We start from the raw sequence: 18,981 nt of genomic DNA on the forward strand, positions 1-18,981 counted from the left end.
TTCTGGCTTCTGGCACCTGCCCCCCATCCACCCCCATTCCCAGCACTGCGTGTGCCCCCATGACTCGGGGCCAGCTGCGGTCACTCATGCAGGTCTGTATCGTGTGGACGCGTGACCGTTTGAAACACAGGTTAGAGCCGTGTGTTCACGGAGGATAAGCTCTGGCCCAGCAGGCACAGGTGGATGCGAATGATAGGGGGGCGGAAGAGCTGTTGGTGACCCAGAAAAGGCAGGAGGAGGACAGAGGACAGAGGGGATGGGGACGAGTCACGAGCATGAGGCCTGCTGGGACGAGGGACATCAGAGGGAGCCCTGGGGAGGGGGTCGGGGAGGTGGTCAGGGCCACGGGTGCTGCGTCTGGGGGCAGGAGTCGGGGGGGCTGAGCCCTCGCAGTGCATCCTGTACACGGAAGAGTGGCCAGTGCCACCGCCTGAGGCCGCGCCTCTCGGCAGGGCGCCCCGTCCCCCGACCGCTGGCCACGGCCTGGACTGAGGCCGCTATGCTGTGCTTGCTTCCAGGTTGAGGCTGATGGTGTCTGCGCAGCCAGCCAAGAAAGCGGCAGTGGGAGAGGTACGTTGTGTGGCCACCGCTGAGTCACCACGTCTGCGAGCAGCTGAGCAGTCCGGCTGTGGCGGGAGGGAGCGCGGGCCATGGCGTCTGCCGGGTGCCGTGCCGTGCCGTGCCCGGGCGGCCTGCCCACAGGGCGAGGCCGCGGCAGACCGCAGGCTTTCTGGGCGCTCCCGGGAGTGCTCGGGCTCAAGGGAGGGGCTGCTTGAGGGGTCAGGGGCTCCGCAGGTGGGAGCGTCCAGGGGACGGCAGGGCCAGTCGGGCTGCGGCGGTGGGTCCTGTGCCCCAGGGCCGGCGCCTCCCAGAGCCTCTGCTCCTTGGTTGCAGACGGTGCTCCCGAGCCCGCCCGCCCTGGGAGCCGAGGCTGTCAGGCCCGCAGCAGTGGTGGAGAGCGGCCCGGTGTCGTACCACCCCGAGGAGGACCCCGACGACGAGGACCCCGATGAGGAGGATGGGGAGCCCTGTGTCAGCGCCCTGCAGATGATGGGCAGCAACGGTGAGGGGGTGACGGGCACTGGGTGGGGCGGAGTGGGGTGCTTCAGAGGAGAAGGCACAGGCCCTCGGCCGCACCCAGGCCTCTCGGCTTCGGGACAGAGACCCTGGGAGGTCGGCTGTGTCCGTTTTGAGGCCCTCGAGTGCCGGAAGCTGCTGGCCAGGCCCTGCGTGTGCTGAAGGCGCCACGACGGCGGGGGGGCCAGGTGTGCAGCGCCCCAGGGCGTCCACAGTTACCCTCTGTGCCTCTGCAGATTACGGCTGTGACGGTGAGGAGGACGATGGGTACTGAGCCGCGGCCCCGCAGCCGGTGACGTCTGGCCGTGGGCCCTGCTGTGTCTGGTGGGGATCAGATGGGGCCTCAGGTGGCCCGCCTGCCCCGCAGCCCTCGCCGCAGCCACTCCACGCCTCCGTGGCACTTGCTGCCAGGACCACGTCTGGAGCACCGTAAGGCGCTGGACCAGTGTCTGTGCGTCCGGCCGGACGTGGGGCTTACAGCCCAGGGACGCTCACAGGAGGCTCGGTCCAGTCCCCTGGACGGACCCTGAGGCACGAGGAGGCCCGCTCTTGGAAGTGAGTGTGGGCCGGGGGGCTGTGGTACCCCGCTGTCCGCCCTTACGGGGCCAGGCGCCTGGGCGCCCACCCCTCCGCAGGGCTGAGGAACGCTGCACCCACTCCCCCCCACCCCGCTGCTGCGTCTTCAGCCAGACCCCGGACTCTCCTGCGCCTGGCCCCAGCGTAGCCAGCCAGCGAACTGAGTCAGCAGCACTGCTCAGCAGACGTGGGACAGTGGGCTCCACTGCGCCCAGGTGCACAGCCGCCCTGGGTGGTGCCCTGCGCCGCCGTGTGGCCGGCCTGGATGTCGGGCTGGCCCTGCTGCACGGAGCCGGAGCCAGGCGGAGCGGGAGGTGCTTCTTGTTCGAGCCGGAGCCTGGCCCAGTGTCCACAGGGGCACAGCAGGCAGAGGGTCCTCAAGCCCAGCTACTCTTCTGGTTGGTTCCTGCCACCCTCAGCTGCCCCTCGGGGCCAGGCCTCATCTCTGAAGGCTCAGGGACCACTTTCCAGGTCTCAGCGTGGGCATCATTGCTCTGGACACGGCCAGGGAGGCAGGGCAGATGCTCGTGGCCCTCGAGACGCCATCCGTGGTCACCCCACCCCCTACAGTGGCAGAGCCAGGCCATACTGCGTTCCCAGGGCCCAGCCCTCCGTCTCCGGGGTGGGCCAGGACCCTCCCAGAGTGCAGCAGAGTCTGCAGGTAGGGGATTTTCAGGTCCTTGGCTGCACCTGCCTGGACCCTGGGGCCCCTAGAAGGCTGGACAGGAGAGTGGGTTTAGTGAAATAGAAAGATCCATCACTTGAGCAGAAACCCGGTGAGGCTGTGGCGTGTGCTTCCCCGTCTGGTTCCGAGGCCTGCTCTGGAGGAGTGAGGCCATGCGGCTGCCCGGCCAGCAGGGGCGGGGCAGGCACACAGCAGGCAGGCTGGCCCACACGCCTGGCCTGTCGTCAGACGTGCGAGGTCTGTCCCTGGCGTGGGCTCTCCTGGCCGGGGCCTCTCTGGGGTGTTCTCCGTGCCAGTCAGGGAGCGGAGCGTGGGCCGCCCAGCCAGGGACGATGGGCCCGCGGGACCTCCGGGTGGAGGTGTGGCAGTGGCTCCAGACGTGGTGGAGTCGCCTTCTGGGACGCGGGGCTGTGTGTGTGCACGGCAGGACACCTCCACTGGGAGCTTGGGTAAGAGGAGGTTTCTGGGTGGAGGACACAGGGGGTGTGCGGTCCTGCAGCTGCTCCCTGCAGGAGCTGAGCCTGCAAGGCAGGGGAGGGCGGGGATCCTGTAGGGGGTGTGCAGCGGGGGAGGGCACGGGGGGCTGAGGCCCCCGAGGCTGGACGAGGTCTGGGGGCAGAGGGCAGGGACCAGGTGTGGTGTGTGCCTGCAGCAGGGGGTCCAGCCCCAGGATGTGTGGGAGACGGGCCAGGGCGGAGGGGCTGGCGGGAAGGATGTATCCCGAGAGGACGTGGTGAGGAGGGTGGTGGGGACTGTGCCACGTGGGTGCGTGGGTGGCACGTGGTCTGAGACGCTCATACTCTGGCAGTGACCACGGTGCTGGTGAGGGATGGGGCAGGGTGCTCTGGGCTATGGGCTGTGCCCTGTGTGCGGGCCGCCACTGCCGCACTTGTGGGGTTGAGGGGGACACGCAGGCCTGTCTGTCCCTCCACCCCACGTCCCCACGCTGCTATTCCGACCTCAAGGAGGACCTGTTCCATCTAACCCTGGGCACAGCCCTCCGTGCTCCCCAAGAGCCGGGCCAGGGCCTCGGGGAGCTGTGCCTGGCGGGTGTGGGCTCAGGCTGCAGCTCCCCACATTCTGCAAGGCTCAGCCCCTTCAGGGTCCTTGTGGCAGGGAGTGGACTTAGGCCACCCTGTCACCACCCCTGACCCGTGTCCCTACTGGGTGGGCAGCAGGAATCGGCACCCTGGGTGCCTGGGCAGGCGAGAGGGGAGGCGGCCCTCTGTGAGCAGTGTCCAGGGTCAGGGCCCCTGAGGTGTGAGGGCCAGTGGGCAGTCCCCTGGAGTGGTGGCAGTGGCCTGCCTCGGGCCGGGGTCAGGCCCAAGGAGGTGCATGGCAGTGGCCTGGCTGTGGGCTCTGCGCCTGCTTCCACCCTGGGCTCCGAGCCGACCCTGGGGCTGGACCCGTGTGGCTCGCTTGCCCTGCTTGGACGGCACCCGTTGCTGCTGGTTACTTGTGCCGCCCCTCGCTTCCAGCCTGGCGTCACAGGAGACCACAGGGAGCCAGCGGGGGGAGCCAGCGCGGAGGTGGCTTCCCCGGCACCCATCCTGACAGCCACCCCTTCCCGGGTGACAGGGGGCTGGCCCTGAGAGGAGCACTCGGCATTGCACCACCTCACTGCAGGGCCGGGGCGGGGAGCCGCGAGGAGGCAGCCTGCCCCCCACGGGAGCCCCTCCCGGAGCCCTTGAAGCCGTCCGTGCTGGGGGCCCTCATGGGGCGGCGGCTGGGCAGAGGACGGTGCTCGAGTACATGCCTGTCCCCCCTCCTGCCTGCGTGTGCCTCCACGCACACGTGCACACACTGTACACACCTGCCACGTGCACACGTGCCCTGACCCACTGCCAGGCACACACGTCCCGAGGGGCCGCAGCCACCGGACCGCCCTTCAGGATGCCAGGCCCAGGGCGGCTGGGGGTCCCCCTGGGGGCTGCGGGCCGGTCGTTGCTCTTGATGGCGCGTGTCCTTGCAGGGCGCCTGTGACGGCCTGCCCTGACCCGCTCCCCAGGGGGCGTGGGGGCCGTGTCTCGGTGGCACCTGCTAGTCAGGCCCATGCCGTGCTAGGTGATCTGAACCAGAGCTGGAACTACCCGGTAGCTTCCTGAGAGGACTGCAGTGGGGCTGTGCTGGGAGCAGCCCCTCCAGGACTGGGGGCACAGGTCTGTGACTGCACCCACTCATCCACCCAGGGCCCTGGCTAGAGCCTCCAAGGGCCGTCTCCAGGCGTCCTGAGCAGGCGGTGGGGCCCCGAGGGGTCGGCAGGAGGGAGGGAGGAATGGGTGCCCCGCATCCACCTCCCGAGAGCTGTCCCCAGTGGCTCACATCTGTACGGTCACTCCAAGTGGCCATCCCCCACACCTGCCCTGTCGGCCACCGTCACCCCAGCCCGCTTGTCCCTCAGCCTTGTGCGCCCCAGGCCCACACCACCTGCTCCCAGCACAGTGGGTTCTGGGCGGGCTGCCCCCAAGGACAGAGCTCCGCTGATGCAGTGTCTGCCCTGCCGGGGCTGCCTCAGGTGCTTCAGGCTTTGGGGACCCAGCGGGAGCCCTGCGGTGCCCTCTGGGGACACCCATCCCCCCGCTGGCAGTGTCATTGACACTGCTTCCACCTGTCCCCCCCTTGGCCCTCTGCTGCTCCACGGCGGCTTGCTGGGGGGGTGCGGGTTGTGGCCCGCTGCCCACTGCCGCGTTGATGGAGTTGGGCCCTGGAAGCGTGTAGGGCGCCCCCCCCCAATCCTGCCAGGCTGCAGGGCAGACTCAGGGACGTGAAGTGCAGGCCACAGGTGTCACCGCCAGGGGGACGTGGTACCTAGTCCTCCGTCCTGGGTACGCCACCGTCCTCAGCCCTCCCTGCCCCGCAGCCGCTTGCCCCCTGGTGGCCACAAGTGGGTTCAGCCGAGGCCTCCCACCCCCTGGGAACGCTGCATTCCCCGAATAATAAAGACTAGGAGCCTCGAAGTGGCAGGGTGCCAGTCTGGGTGTGCGGTCTTTGTCCAGGGTGCGTCGTCCGAGGGCCCGCCCGGCTGGGCGCCACCAGCGCGGGCATCACAGGCTCACCCAGCACGCTGGGCCCAAGGACCCCCTTGCTCAGCAAGGCAGCAAAGACTGGCACGGAGCGAAGGCGACCCGACACAGGCGCAGCCCCGGGCCCCCGCCACCTGGACCCCGGCCGCCCCTGCGCGTGCGGCCCTCCCGGTGGGCGGCTGCGCTCGGGGCCTGCAACCCACTGCGCCCGACACCCGGGCTGCCTGTGGGCCGAGAGCCCCCTGTGGCCCCTTTCCTCCCCTGGGCGGGGCCCAGTGCCTCTGCCCCAAGCCTGCAGCCACACCAGACGCCCTGCCTGTCCCCTGCCTTGCGAGGACGACGGCCCTTCCTGGGGCCCCCGCGGCCCCAGCTCCAGCACCCGTGCTTGCCAGCCCCCAGGCCCTGAGCTGCCCTGGACGTGCACCGCGGCCCCTCGGGGTGGGGGGTGCCAGAGGGGCTCCCGGGCCAGGGCTTCTGGGCTTCCAGGCTCGGGGTGGGGGTCACGCTTGCGTGTGGCCGGCAGCTTCTCCGCGGTCAGCGCCTCTGTGCCTACGTGCCTAGAGGGCCGGCAGGTCCCCGGGGAGGCCTGGGCCCCAGCCAGGCTGGCAAAGCCTAGGGGCCAAGGGACCAGCTCCAGAGCTGCAGGCCCTTCAAAGGGGACGTGGGCGGTGGCAGAGCGAGGCTCTTTATGGCTTTCCTGCCGGCGGAGGAACCTGGCTCAGGAAGCCATTGTCTCCGTACAATGGGCCCGGCTGGGACCTGTGCGGGCAGGGGCCCGGCTTGGTCACAGCCTGACCTTGACCCTGACGTACCACCATAGTCCCCAGCGCCCTCTCACGGCCCGCGGCTGGCCCTGGCCAGGAAGTGGCCTAGGGCACCCGCAGCATCCCTGGGGGCTGTGGAGGGGGCGTCCTGCAGCCCAGGGCGGCCCCGCGGGCAGGGAGGGACAGTCCCCTTCCACCACGAGTGGCGCGAGCGCCCAGGAGGCCCGAGCTGGATGGCGGGTGCGCCCACTCGGCCAGAGCGCGGGGGCTCACTGCTCCTCTGCAGCAGCCAGAGCAATCGCCCCCAAGCCCTTGGGAGGTCCCGTCTGCCAGGCTCCAACTTGGTGGGGCCCGGGAAGATACCTGCCCGGCGCGTGGCAGGGCGTGAGCTCTGGGGCCAAGGGCCAGCTGTGGCAGGGCCTGGCTGCGGGTGGTCCCGGCCCGGGAGGGCGCTGGGTGGCCCAGGGGCGGAGCCTGGATCAGCCTCACAGGTGTGCGGCTCGCACAGGTGCGCGGTCAGCCATGGGGAAAGGGAGCCCTGGCTCTGGGGCAGCCCCTGCAGTCCCCCCGCCCCCCGATCTCCCTGAGGTCTCGCCGCCTCCCCATGCCCCGCAGAGGCCCCTTACCGGGAGACTGTCTCCCGCCAGCACACGCGGGGCTCTGGGGGACGCACAGCTCCCCTCGGGGTCCGGGCTGTTCACCCAGCATTGGTGGAGCCTCGTTGCGCCGTCCACTCCGTGGTGGGCCGGGGGGACGCAGGGGTGGGGGTGGGGGAGAGCAGGGGTGCAGCCCCCTGGACCGTGGCGGGGTGGCCGTGCGATGGTGGGGAGGCCGGGCAGGGGCTGAGCAGGGGGGCCCAGAGGGCGTAGAGAGAGTCAGGGCGATGGGGAGGCCCCGGAACGGGCAGATCTCTGGGGCTCAGCGGCCTAGGGCGCTGCTCAAGGGCCCCGCGGTGCAGCCCCAGCCCGGGAATGTGGGTGTTGGGGCCGCCCCCAAGGTCCCCAGCAGCGCAGAGAGCCCCCCCTTCCCCGGCCTGTGGGCGCCTCGGGTCCCAGCCAGCAGGCGGCACTGCAGGACAGTTGGGCGGCTCGAGGGCGTCCGGGTGCCTCCGGCGGCGGGTTCGGGTCTCACTGCTGCCGGGAGGGCGGCAGTCTGGGAAGGAGCCCACGGGGACCGGGGACCGCTGGCTCCCTTGCCGTTTACCTTGGCACGGGTGTCTGATGCAGGCAGAGCTGCTCCCCGGGCCCTCCCCACCCCCTCAGCGTTGCCTCCGGCCTCCCCTGCAGTGTCCCCAGGCGCCCCGGTGAGGGGTGGGCTCTGCAGGGGACAGCAGGCTCTGGGGCCCTGCTGCAGCTTCTGTGTATGGGGAAGCCTCCCAGTTCTGTGGAGTGGTGACAGTCCTTGGGGGGCCCGGGGTGACGGGGGTGTCGAGGTTAGCCAGGAAGTCTCCCTGGAGGAGGACGGGTCCACACTGGGACCCAAAGGAAGAGAAGCTGGTCAGGTCACGGTTGGGCACAGAGGAGGCAGGTGGCTACCGACCTGGAGTCCGAGTCTGGGCACAGGAGAGGAGGGGGGAGATTTGGTAAAAGCCTCCGAGGGTGGGACGGTCAGGCCCCTGGAGGCTGGGGCGTCCTGTTCCTTGCCGGACGGGAGGGGAGCAAGTATGTGGCCAGAGGTGGGCCCAGGAGGAGGTGTGTGCTCTACCAGGTGACCCCACTGGCTTCGGCAGAGCCCTGGTGGTTGGGGATGGGGGAGGGGACCGACCAGCATTTCCTGAGGGCAGAGCTGGACCCTAGACGTGGGGAGATGGTGGGTGGACAGTGGCACAGGGCAGGCTGGGGCCAGCTGGGCTCCTGGGAATGGCGTTCAGAGTGGCCTTGCCCGCCAGGTGCGGGGGGTAGGTGAGAGCAGGGGGGCAGAGGCGGGGCGGGGCGAGCGTATGGGGGCAGGGTGTCCCCAGGCCAGGCTCCCAGTGAGTCACTGCTGACCCGTCGTCCCGGCGGCGCGGCGCCGTGGGGGCCCAGGCCGGGCTGGCCGCAGGAAGCTGATAAAGGGCCAGAGTCAAAGCCTCCGGGCTTCCCACTTCCTGCAGCCCCAGGGCAGGGCGTGGCGCGGGGGGGGGCCGGGGGGGGGTCAGGGGGGCTGAGGCAGGGCCCAGGTGTCCGCAGCCTGGCGCCCCCCCCCCCCCCGCCCTGCCCCACAACCCGAAGTGTGACCCCCGGGCCAGGCGCCCGTGCCTCCGCGGGCAGGCCCGGGCACACGGCGGCACGGGGGGCGGCTGGAGTTTTGAGGCGTCACACCAGGGACATCAGGGCCGAGCGGAAAGGCCGGCCAGGGCCAGGACGGGGGGTGGGGGGGCACGGGCAGGCCGCGGTGGGCGCTGATCCCCGGGGCGCCTGCGACCTCCCCGCACAGGGGCGCGCTAGCCAGGGGCGCGGGGGCCGGCAGGGGCGCGGGGGGGCGCCCAGACCGCAGCCCTCTGCACCCCGGCCCCAGTGCGCGGCGGGGACAGCCCAGCGGCAGGCGGGTCGCCGTGGGCAGCGCCGCCTTCCCCGCGCCGCCCACCTGGCCCCGCCTCCCCGCGGCCCCAGCCCAGCGCCCGACCCCTGGGACCCCCGGGTGCCCGCCGGCGGCCTCGGTCCCCGAAGCCACCGCCAGCATCGCCGAGACGCCTCCTGTGCCGGCGCGCGGCGGCCTGGGGCGCGCGGGGCGGGGGCGGGGCCGGGGGCGGGGCCGCTCCGCCGCGGGCTCCCGGATTGGCCCCCGCGCGGCCGGCGGGGGCGGGTCGGCCGCCCATTGGCCCGCAGGCGGGGGGCGGGGCCTGCGGCGGCCGCTGCCCCCGAGCCCGGCGAGCCCGCGGACCCCGGGGCGGGCGGAGCGGGGCGTCCTGCCCGGGGCCCGGAGCGCGGCCTTATCAGCGCGGGCAGCTGGCGGCCCGGCCGTGCGCGAGCGCCCCGGCCCAATTCAATGGCCATTGTCCGCCGGCCCCTTTGTTCAGGAGGCGGCCACTTCCTGCGGGGCAGGGCTGGGGCGGGCGGGCAGGAAACGCTCCGAGCCGGGGCCCAGACGCCGAGGCCGCCCCAGCCCGGGTCACCGGCGACGGCCACCTGCCCGGGGGCGCCGGGGGCCGGGGGCTCGGCGGGGTCAGCCCAGCGACCGGCCGGAGGGCGCGGAGGCGGGGGGGGGGGGCGCGGGGCGGGGCGCTGAGCTCGCAGCCCGAGAGCGGGGGGAGGGGCGGAGGAAGCCGGAGGGAAATCCTCAGCACGGGCGCCCCTCCCAGGCCTGCCCGCTTCCCCGAGCCCCGGCGGGGGGACCCTGGCGGGGGGACCGGCTCCCGGAGGCCCAGGAGAGCACCAGGCGGGACTCGACTGCAGGGGGTGGAAATGCAACTCCCCGCTGCTCTCTGCGCGGAGGGGGGGGGGAAGGTCCACTGAGACCCCGTGAGACCCCAGGAGCACCATCCAGAGGCCTGGGGGGAGCGGGAGGGAGGGAGGCCGGGCCCCAGGTGCTCCCCCAGGAGCAGGGCCCCAGGTGCTCCCCCAGGAGGAGCCTGCCCGTTCTGCCTTCCCCTGGGCCCCCCACCCAGCCTCCTTGTCCATCCTCCCTCTGCTGCTCTGCTGCCCGCTCCCGGGGCCGTGGCTCAGCCTGTGCAGCACTGGCATGGCAGGACCTTGGTCCCATGCTCACCCACAGCTGGGAGTGGGGTCTGCGAAGTGGGTGGCAGTCGCAGGCTGGCCCGGCAGCAGCACTCGGGTCCCGTCCGAGCCATTCGAGGCAAGGATGGGCACAGCCTCTGCCCCGGGCGCACCCACCTGCAGGGACCTTCCATGCCATCCCCATCCTGCCCTCTCCCCAGTGGCCCGGAGCCTCTTGCTCTTCCTTCCTCTGAAGCCCCATGTGGCCTCTGTGCAAAGCGCCCCCAACACTCAATCCAGCTCCTGCAGGAGAAAACTGCCACAGGCAATTGAGTGGCGAGACCCAATGGGACTTGGTGACCGAGGGCTTGGGAGGCCAGAAGAGCGGCGAGGACTTCCATGGTCCTGGAAGCAGCGCTCCAGGAGGCCGCTGCCTGGGGCCGGAGGGGCCGGGGAGCTTGCTGCTCAGCCCCTCGTGGCTCAGTCCCCTGAGGCCCAGACTGCTGGAGGTGCCCCTCGGTGGCCTTGGGCAAGCATGTCCCCTCTGAACTCGAAGCTGTGATACGGGGGTTTGTGCAGACGAAGTGAGGTGTCCAAGCACCCAGCGAGCACTGGAACTTAGTAGGTGCTTTACAGAGGGCAGCAGGCGCCCCCCAGGGAGAGAGGGGAGGCCTGCCACCCTGGTGCCTTGGCCTCGGGAGCTGGAGGTCACGGGGTCTGGGAGAGGCTTGAACCCGAAGCCGTCCGAAAGGCCGGGGCCAAGTAGGTATCTAGTGGGGAGAGATGCTGTGAGCAACAGACGGGAGCCCACACAGGGTGCCTGCCCCCCAGAGCGGCCCCTCCGCGCCCTCCATCACTCTGGCTCTGCACCTGCTGAGCAGCAAACGCCACATGGCCACGTGGGCTACTCCCACACAGCTGTCAGGGACGCTCAAGGAAAACGATTGCGTGTCACTCAAAACAAGGTGGGGGTCCTGAAGGGGATAGAAGAAAGGTGTGCCCGGGCAGGACCCCAGAAGTGCAGGGGAGGCGAGGTCTGGCCACCGTGGGTTTGGGCGAGGGCAGGGCCCAAGCCTCAGAAGGCAGGAGGGCGGCTGGCCAGGGCACGCCGGGGGAGACCCCGACGGGCGTGTTCACGGGGGGGGGGGCCGTGGGCAGTGCTGGGCACTGGAGGTCCCGTGGGTCCTTCAGCCCTGGGGGTACGGAAAGGTTAAAACATAGGGGGCACCTGGGTGGCGCAGTCGGCGGAGCGCCCACCTCTGGATTTCGGCTCAGGTGATCTGCGTTCCGGGGCGTCTGCTCGAGAGGTCACCCTCCCCCCCGCCCCCGTCACCCCGCTCTCACACTGGCTCTCGTGAAACTATGTGCACCTAGTCGGGAGAGGAGGCTGCGAGGGCGGCGGGGGCCGGAAGGTTGGCGTCCTTGCCGCGTTGCCGGGGAGCAGCTCGGGGGAGCCCAGCTCGAGACCTGCCCGGTGTCCCCGCTGCCCCGCGCTTGGCCGCCCGGTCGGCACCCTCCCCCCACGGGTACAGGGCTCGACTCTCCTGCCCCAAGGCCCTGCCCTCACAGCTCTTCCCCAGCAGGGAGAGGCCCAGGGGTGCCCTGGGGATCCTCCTGGACGCCAGGAAGTCCCCACCCTGCGAGCGGGTCCGCCATCCCCTAGGGCCTGGGTCTCACTCCTGGGCCGTTCAGCTTCGGCCCCTGCATGGTGCCCCCCAGGCCGTCCCCCGCCCGCCCAGCACCCAGCCTGCCCTTGCCACGGCCCCTTGGTATCAGGGCCCCAGGCATCCCGTGCCTCACTTCCCGGGGGCACAGACTGCTGTCCCCCAGGAAACTGCCCTCCCGCCCGTGCCTGGCCCCGCACAGCCATTACCCTGCGCCCGCGCCCCCTCCTCCAGGAGGCCCCCCACGGCCTCTCCCAGCCCTGCGGCTGCCTGTCCAGCCCCCGCCCGTGTGCAGGCGCTCGGGGGGCCTGGGGGTCTGGGGGTGCCGGGCTGCAGCAGCACTTGGCTGGAGGCTCCTCTGGGGGAGGTCTCCGCGCTCAGCCCTCGGGCCAGGCACAAATGCAGGAAGTCACCAAGGGGAAAGTCTCTCACACGAAGGTATTGTTCCCGGGCTCGTGCTTTCCGGGTGGGCTCGGTCCGCAGCGTGGCTTGCGCGTTCTGGGGGCTCCTGGCCCAACTGTTTCCCTCTGAGACCCCGGGGCGCCTAGGGGTGGGGAATGTGGGGCCAGGGTGCAGCCTTGGGGAGACGTGGGCGCGCCCTGGGTGGTGTATGTCCCCGGAGCCCTGGGTCTGCGCCGTGTTGGGGCCCGAGGGAGGTCGGGGCCAGGGTTCCACGCGCCACCCACACGCTCTCTGCTGGCCTGTGGGCCTTGGGGTCCTGCCCAGGGTGCACCCAGGCTTGCCTCCCTCCCCCCAGGAGGGCCACCCTGCCCCTCACCCCACGCCCCCTGCAGCCTCGGAGGCCTGGCCAGGGCCTGCTGCCCACTGCCACTGGCCTGCCTGAGCCACTCTGTCCTGGGGGGACCCTGCCACAGCTGGGGACAGGGCTGGCTGGGCAGGAAGTCAGCCCACTCTAGGCCCGCGGGGGGCAGTGCAGGGGCAGGCAGTCCTCACCTGCCCCCACCCCCTGCCACTCTGCCCCCATGCTGCCCTCGGGCCTTACATCAAGCCCCACATGGGGTACATAGGGTACCATGGGGTAAAGGGGGTGTTGCTTCCATCTCACTCATCTGCACACAGGAGACGACAGGTGCGCTCGGGGTTGCCAGAGCCCCTGAGGAGCACCAGGAAGGGCTGTGGACAGCAGGTGCCCCACCGGCCCACATCCCGCAGGATCCCAGTGAGGAGCCTGAGAGCCCGGGAGTGCGGGCGCCACAGACCCCAGGGCCACCCGGCACTGAGCCCCAGATTAGAGGTGGGAGCAGTGGGAGGTGGGCGGGGGCGTGGCTGGAGGCCCTGGGAGCCGCGCGGCCAGGCGGGCAGGCCCCGGGTGGGCGTCGGGGCCGTGGGAAGGGTGCTGGCCAGCAGCAGGGGTGGGGGAGTCAGAGGCCCAGCCCTGGCCCAAGCACCTCAGTGCGCCTGGGCCAACGCCGCGGTGGAGCCAGGGAGGCCAGGCCAGGAGGAGCCAGCTTGGGAGGAGAAAGGAGCACCGCTCCCAGACGTCCTGGGCAGGGCACACCGACAGACCAGAGGTGGGCGCAGGCCTCAGACAGAACCCGGTGGGCCCAGGATCCTGGACACTGAAACACAGGGCTGGGGAGGCATCCGCCACGAGGAAGGGATCGGGAAGGGTCGCGACGAGGGTTCTCCCGGAACGGGCAGGGATGCTGTGCCCACAGCCCTGTCGGGTAGAGGTGGGGGAGGAGGGACCGCATGATCCAGTTTCCTCAAAGGATAAAATAGAGAAGGGGGACCTTCTGGGGAATCAAAGTCCAAAGATTTGCCTAAATTACAGACCTAGGCTTCAGGCGGAGAGGGCCTTCAGGGGGCAGTGGGGATGCATTCGGGAATGGCCCACGCACCCCCATCTCCCTTGCCACCCCGGGGTCACGCAGACCCCACTCCTCCATCCTTCCCGCCTCTAGCCCCCACTCTTCCTCCCGACCTCCCATGCACCTCCTCCCACTTGGTTGTTCTGAAGCAAACCCTTGGTGTCGCTCCACATTTCAGGTTGTATCGCTATGAGACGGTTTCCCAGAGAATGACTATAGTGGCATCGGCACACTGGTGCCCAGTCAGGGTTCTCGGCTCCCAGACGGCTGGTCTGAGAAGGGCCCGCACACGCCCATCACTGTGGCTGTTTGATACGCCTCTCGAACCTCCATATCCTCAGGTTCTCCCTCCTGCTCGAAGAGACCCGGCTGTCGCGCACTTGTCTCGGACCACGTATCTGCTGTAGGCCACTTGTTGAGTGCAGGCTTGGCCAGTGTGGCAGCGTCCCTCAACAGTGGTGTTCTCCTGTTGGGAGGTGCGTGGTCTCTGGTTCTTGTTTTATTCTATGTTTTTATTGTAGTAAAATATACGTAACATAAAATTGACCATTATAACCTTTTTGAATAGCGTCACGAAGGACAAAGAGGAATACCAGTACTTGTGAGACAACTAGCAGATCAGAAAAATACAACATGTATGCAACCACAAACAGAGCTTCAGAAGACAGAAAGCCTCTGGTGACCAGTGGCGCCCTCCCGCTCCTCCCTGCACGCTGACCGCTCCAGCATCCATAAGCAAAGATGGAAACAATTGGGATGATGCGATAAATAGAGGCACTCTGTTTTCTAGGACAAACAGGGTGATTCTCCAAATCACTGTTTTTTGGGTCCCCAAAGAGGCCTCAGGACGCCTTCAGGAGTGGAAGCGGCTGCAGGAGAGGCAAGCAGGCAGGCAGTGGAGCGATGCCCCCCTTGCTCCGCAATGCAGAAAGCGGCTCCAACCTAGAATTCCATACCCAGCCCAGATGTCCGTGTGTATGAAGGGAAATAAAGACATTTTCAGACATGCAAGGAGCCACGCTGTATCTGCCAGGCGCGCTCTCTCAAGCTCCAGGAGGACCTGCTCCATTAAAATATGAGTGTAAGCAGAGAGAGAGAGCGCGCGCCGGCATGCAGGCCCACACAGGAGCCGGAGCAGGTGAGCTCCCTGGCATGTGCAGGGAGAGGTCTGCAGGACAGCTGCGCCCTGTGAGGCTTGCCCCCACCCCACCCCCCTGGAGCGGGCCCCGAGGCCACGGCTTCCCTGGGGAGTCTGCTCTGACACGTACCTGGCCTGCCTGCGGCGGGCGCGGGGGGGGGGGGGACCCAAGCAGTGAGAAGCCCATCCTCTGGGCCCTGCCGGTGGGGGCCTGGGTGTCCCTGGGTCATCGGTGTCCCCACCCACTGATGGCCCCAAATGGCTCCTGCACTCTCAGGGAGGCTGAGGCCAGCTGGCCCTTGAGGCTCTGCAGCCTCTCTTCTCCTGGGGCCTCAGCTGAGCGGTTTGTCAAAACCAAGAGGATGCAGCGTGGGGAGGTACACGTTGTCACACCAACGTGACAAGTGAGGGACAGCACACAAGGCCTGGAGGAAGTTCCGTGGCTGGGGCCAGCCCCCCAGCGGCCAGCAGGGTCCCACCAACGCGCTATTTCATGACTGGCACCTGCATGTCTATTTTACTATTTTGCTTTAAACTGATATTTTGTTTTTAAAAATTTATTTTTTTAAAGATTTATTTATTCCTGAGAGACACAGAGAGAGAGACAGAGGCAGAGACACAGGCAGAGGGAGAAGCAGGCGCCCTGCGGGGATCCTGATGCGGGACTGGATCCCCGGACCCCGGGGTCATGCCCTGGGCTGAAGGCAGGCGCTCAACCCCTGAGCCACCCAGCTGACCCTAAACTGATTTTTTATATTGTGCAAGCACAACACAGGTCACCCTTAGCCGTTTGAAACCAGTGGCGCTCCTTCACCCTGGCACTAATGCAGCAGAATACTGACGGCGGGACGGCAGGCCAGCCCTCCCAATGGGAGGGGACAGCGCAGGACGCGGGGACGCAGACCCGGGGGAGGCGGCGGCTCGCCCCATCCGGGCACCTGGACAGCCTCTGAGACGGGAGTCTCGCCCAGGCAACCGGCAGACCCAGTGCCCGTTCCGGTTCAAATGCCAGCTGTCAGTGTTACCACACTTGTCAAGGCCTGCAAGGAAAGGTGCAGGTTAATGATAAAGAAGTTACTTTCGAAGAAGGAAAGAAGGGGCAGCCCGGGTGGCTCAGTGGTTTAGCGCCGCCTTCAGCCTAGGGCGTGACCCCGGCGTCCTGGGATCGAGTCCCGCGTCAGGCTCCCTGCATGGAGCCTGCTTCTCCTTCTGCCTCTGTCTCTGTCTCTGTCTCTCTGTGTCTCTCATGAATAAATAAATAAAATCTTTAAAAAAAAAAAAAAGAAAGAAAGAAAGAGAAAAGAGGAGGCTTCTCCAGGTGCCGGGAGCTCAGGGGCGCGGCGCCCGCTGTCCTCTCCACGCGCCGCCGGTGCAGTGAGGCAGCCAAGCTCCGGGGAAGGGCGAGGCCGGCAGCCCTCGAGGCAGCCTTGCTGCACTGGGTTCTCGGCTCAGCGTAGGACACCTGCGGGTGCCAAGCCCGACGCCCTCTGCACTGGCTGCAGAGACAGGTTAGGGCCGCACATGCCTGCGCAGCGGAGAGGCCACCAGCAATAACCGAGCGACATGGGCAGGGCGGCGCCCTCCCCACCTGCGCCCTGCCCTCCGGTGTGGCCGCTCCTCCGTGTGTGGCGCCCAGCCGCACCCCTACAGCCCAGCACTGCCACCCCTAGAGCCCCCACCCGCTCCTCACCCTCCCTGCTCGGAGCCGCTGGGCTTCCAGGGCCAGGCCCCGAGCCGGACCCTCCCTGGCTGGCCTCTGGCTCAGCCTCGCGGGCATGAGCCCCTGCTGACCACACCCAGCCCTGACGTCGCACTCCCACAGGCCGCCCCTCCGCCCTCCCCGCCCTCCCCGCTGGCACTGCCCTCCACCCCCCGAGTCTCACAGGTCAGGACCCCCCGCCGGTATCCTCACCTCTCTGGCACCACGGCTGCCCACCACCCCCACTGGGAAAAGGCTGAACCCTGGAGGAAGCCGGTGTCCACCTGTCTATCTGCCCAGGCTGCCTGGTGCCATGAGGAAGCCCCATCCCACCCCCGCCGGATGAGCTTGCCCCGGCTCCTCCACGCAGAAGGGAGCCCCCCAAGGACCCCACCAGCACCTGCCCGTCACCGAGAAGCAGGTCCTGTTGGCACCTGCGGCACGGAACTGCCTGAGGGCCCTCCCCATGCAGGACCCCACCCGGCTGCGGTGCGCCCTGGGCCCGCTTTAAGAGGTCTCAAGCCATCGTGTTTGCAGTTGTTGGGGTGCACGGTGCAGGGGGCACGGACACGGGGCCCATCCAGGTCAGTCCACTGCAGTCTGGACCTGCCTATATGCCTCTGGAGGAGGCTCAGCGGGGTCTCTGAAGCACCCACAGTCCCAGATCCAGAGCTGGCTTCGGGACAGACCCCTGCTGGCCTGAGCCTGGGGCTCCTTCCGTCCTGGCCCGTCCACCTCCTCCAGGTCTCTGGGTCGACTGCCTCCCCCCCCGGAGGGGCTAGACCATCCCTCAGCCCGGGACCCCTCCTGCACTGCGCGGGGCACTTGTCCGGGTCCCTCCTGCCAGGGACCCCCAGTTCCAGGCCGCCTGGCGTGGGGTGGGCACTCCGGAGAAATGTCTGTCCTCACACTGCACCCGAGACACTTGCCGCTGACCACGGGATCCTGACCGCGGGATCCTGACCGCGGGATCCTGACCCCGGGTGCCAGGTTAGGTGGCATTAGCCATGTCCTGGACCCAGGGGAATGTGGGGAGACAGGGCTGGGTGGCCACGGTCAGCAGAGAATGTTCTTGTATCTGAATTATCTGCATCCTGCTCCTTTTTATGGCCGGATGATGTTCTATCACATGGCTGGACCCCGGGGATACCGGTCCTTCCAGCTGCCATCAGCAGGGCTGCCAGTCCCAGGGTCAGCTGAGCCCGCTCTCGGGTCTCGGGTGTCCACCTAGGAGTGTACTTAGTGGGTCACACCACTCTACAGTTAGCTTTTTTGAGGAACTGGCAGGTGGGTTCCCAGAGGGGCAGCACCTTGCAGGTCTCCCGAGGGCCCTCCGCAGTCTACACGACCAGCCCCCTCTGCTTGCGTGGAAAATGTGATATTCCGGGCAGCCCGGGTGGCTCAGCGGTTTAGTGCTGCCTTCGGCCCAGGGCGTGATCCTGGAAACCTGGGATCGAGTCCCGCGTCGGGCTCCCTGCGTGGAGCCTGCTTCTCCCTCCGCCTCTGCCTCTGCCTCTCTCTCTGTGCATCTCTAATAAATAAATAAAATCTTTTTTTAAAAATGTGATTTTTCCCTCTGCTGTAAGGAACACAATGCTGGGGACAGAGGCTGCCTCTTCCCAGGTGCTCCTGGCTCTCTGTGGCTCCTCCTCTGCGGAACTGGGGCCACGCAAGCTCTGCCATGTGTCCCACATTCCAGGCAAGGAGGGCCCCTGGGCCCCACGTGTGTGGACGAGAGGCCCACCTGGCTGCCTCTGGGATGGGCCTGGTGTGCGTCCCTCGGGGCCCCAGGACACGAGGAGGCGGGCGCAGGTGGGGAAGCACAGACCCTAGGTGCTGGGGGCGTGACAGCAGCCCCTGGAACCGTGCTTTCCAGAACCCCGTGAAGCCTCACCCTCAGGCAGCCCCAGGACCTTCCTTCTGACCCAGGATGCTGCTCGACATCTGAGGGGGTCGTGGGAAGCCTGGCCTAGTGACCCTGTGCTGGGGGAGTGGCTGTCACGGGGGAACCGCAGGGAAAGGACACACGCAGTGAGACGGCCAGCCAGCCTTGTCAGGTGCCAGACGCAGGGCAAGGAGCCATCGTGGGCACGCGAGGCCCCTGGGCCTCCCGAAGATTTCAGCCCCCGCCGCCCCCTATCACAACTGCAGAGAAACCCCAAGGGAGAGCGGCCCGGCCGAGCCAGGGCCGTGGGGCACTGAGAGTTGGTGACAAATGAGTGCTTCAAGCCACCCCATTTGGGGGCACCTTGTTACATTACACACAGTAGCTAGAGAGGCAACAGCTCGCAGGGCCCCGGCCTCAAGGGCACGCGGCCAGCCCGCCTGGGGTATTCGCCGGGGCCCTAGTGCCAGGGCAGGCGCGGGCTCTGCTCCCCTGCCCCTCGGGTCCCAGCGGCCTTGGGGGCAGCCCCTGCACTTGGACGGGCCCTTGGATCCTCACCCAAGGAAGGAGTCCGGCTCTCGGGGCCTTTCCACAGCTAGGGAGGGGTGCCAGCGGCTGGGGCACCCCGGGGCGGGAACAGGTGAAGGGGGGCAGCTCCAGAGGCTGGGAGAGGCCGCTCCTCCCCAGGGGGCCGGGGGCGGGCCCGGGAACCCCCTGCCGGCCCGGCCCGCCCCCGCCCCCAGCTCTAGGCCTCGCCCTCCCCCCAGAGCTCGTCCTCCCGCCATCAGGCTCCCCGGAGGTGTCCCCACGGTCCTCCACCGCCCGCGCGGGGCCCGTCACGCAGCCGCCGACCGACCCGCTCCTTCCTCCCCCGGCGGCTCGCGGGCAGCTGGGCCGCCTCCCTGCCCCGGGCCCGCCCCCGCCCCCGCCCCGCCTCATCGCAGGGCGGGCCCGCCAAGCCCCAAGGCCCCGGGCACCCGCGCTCGCGTCTCCGGGGCTCCCC

General features: G+C 68.8%; 1 protein-coding gene across 3 annotated transcripts in view; it reads left to right on the top strand.

Moving 5' to 3' along the window:
• LOC129514702 (transcription factor IIIB 90 kDa subunit) overlaps positions 1 to 2,425 on the top strand; it is a 52,693-nt gene extending 50,268 nt beyond the window's left edge. For all 3 annotated transcript variants that reach the window (XM_055333438.1, XM_055333441.1, XM_055333439.1), the window contains 3 exons: positions 519 to 570; positions 895 to 1,063; positions 1,314 to 2,425. In XM_055333438.1, coding sequence (XP_055189413.1) covers positions 519 to 570; positions 895 to 1,063; positions 1,314 to 1,351 — 259 coding nt within the window. In that variant the 3' untranslated portion in view covers positions 1,352 to 2,425. The remainder of the gene's footprint in view (positions 1 to 518; positions 571 to 894; positions 1,064 to 1,313) is intronic.
• Positions 2,426 to 18,981: the final 16,556 nt, after the last annotated feature.

This window comes from Nyctereutes procyonoides, unplaced genomic scaffold (genome assembly GCF_905146905.1).
Source record: "Nyctereutes procyonoides isolate TBG_1078 unplaced genomic scaffold, NYPRO_anot_genome, whole genome shotgun sequence".
NCBI lineage: Eukaryota > Metazoa > Chordata > Mammalia > Carnivora > Canidae > Nyctereutes > Nyctereutes procyonoides.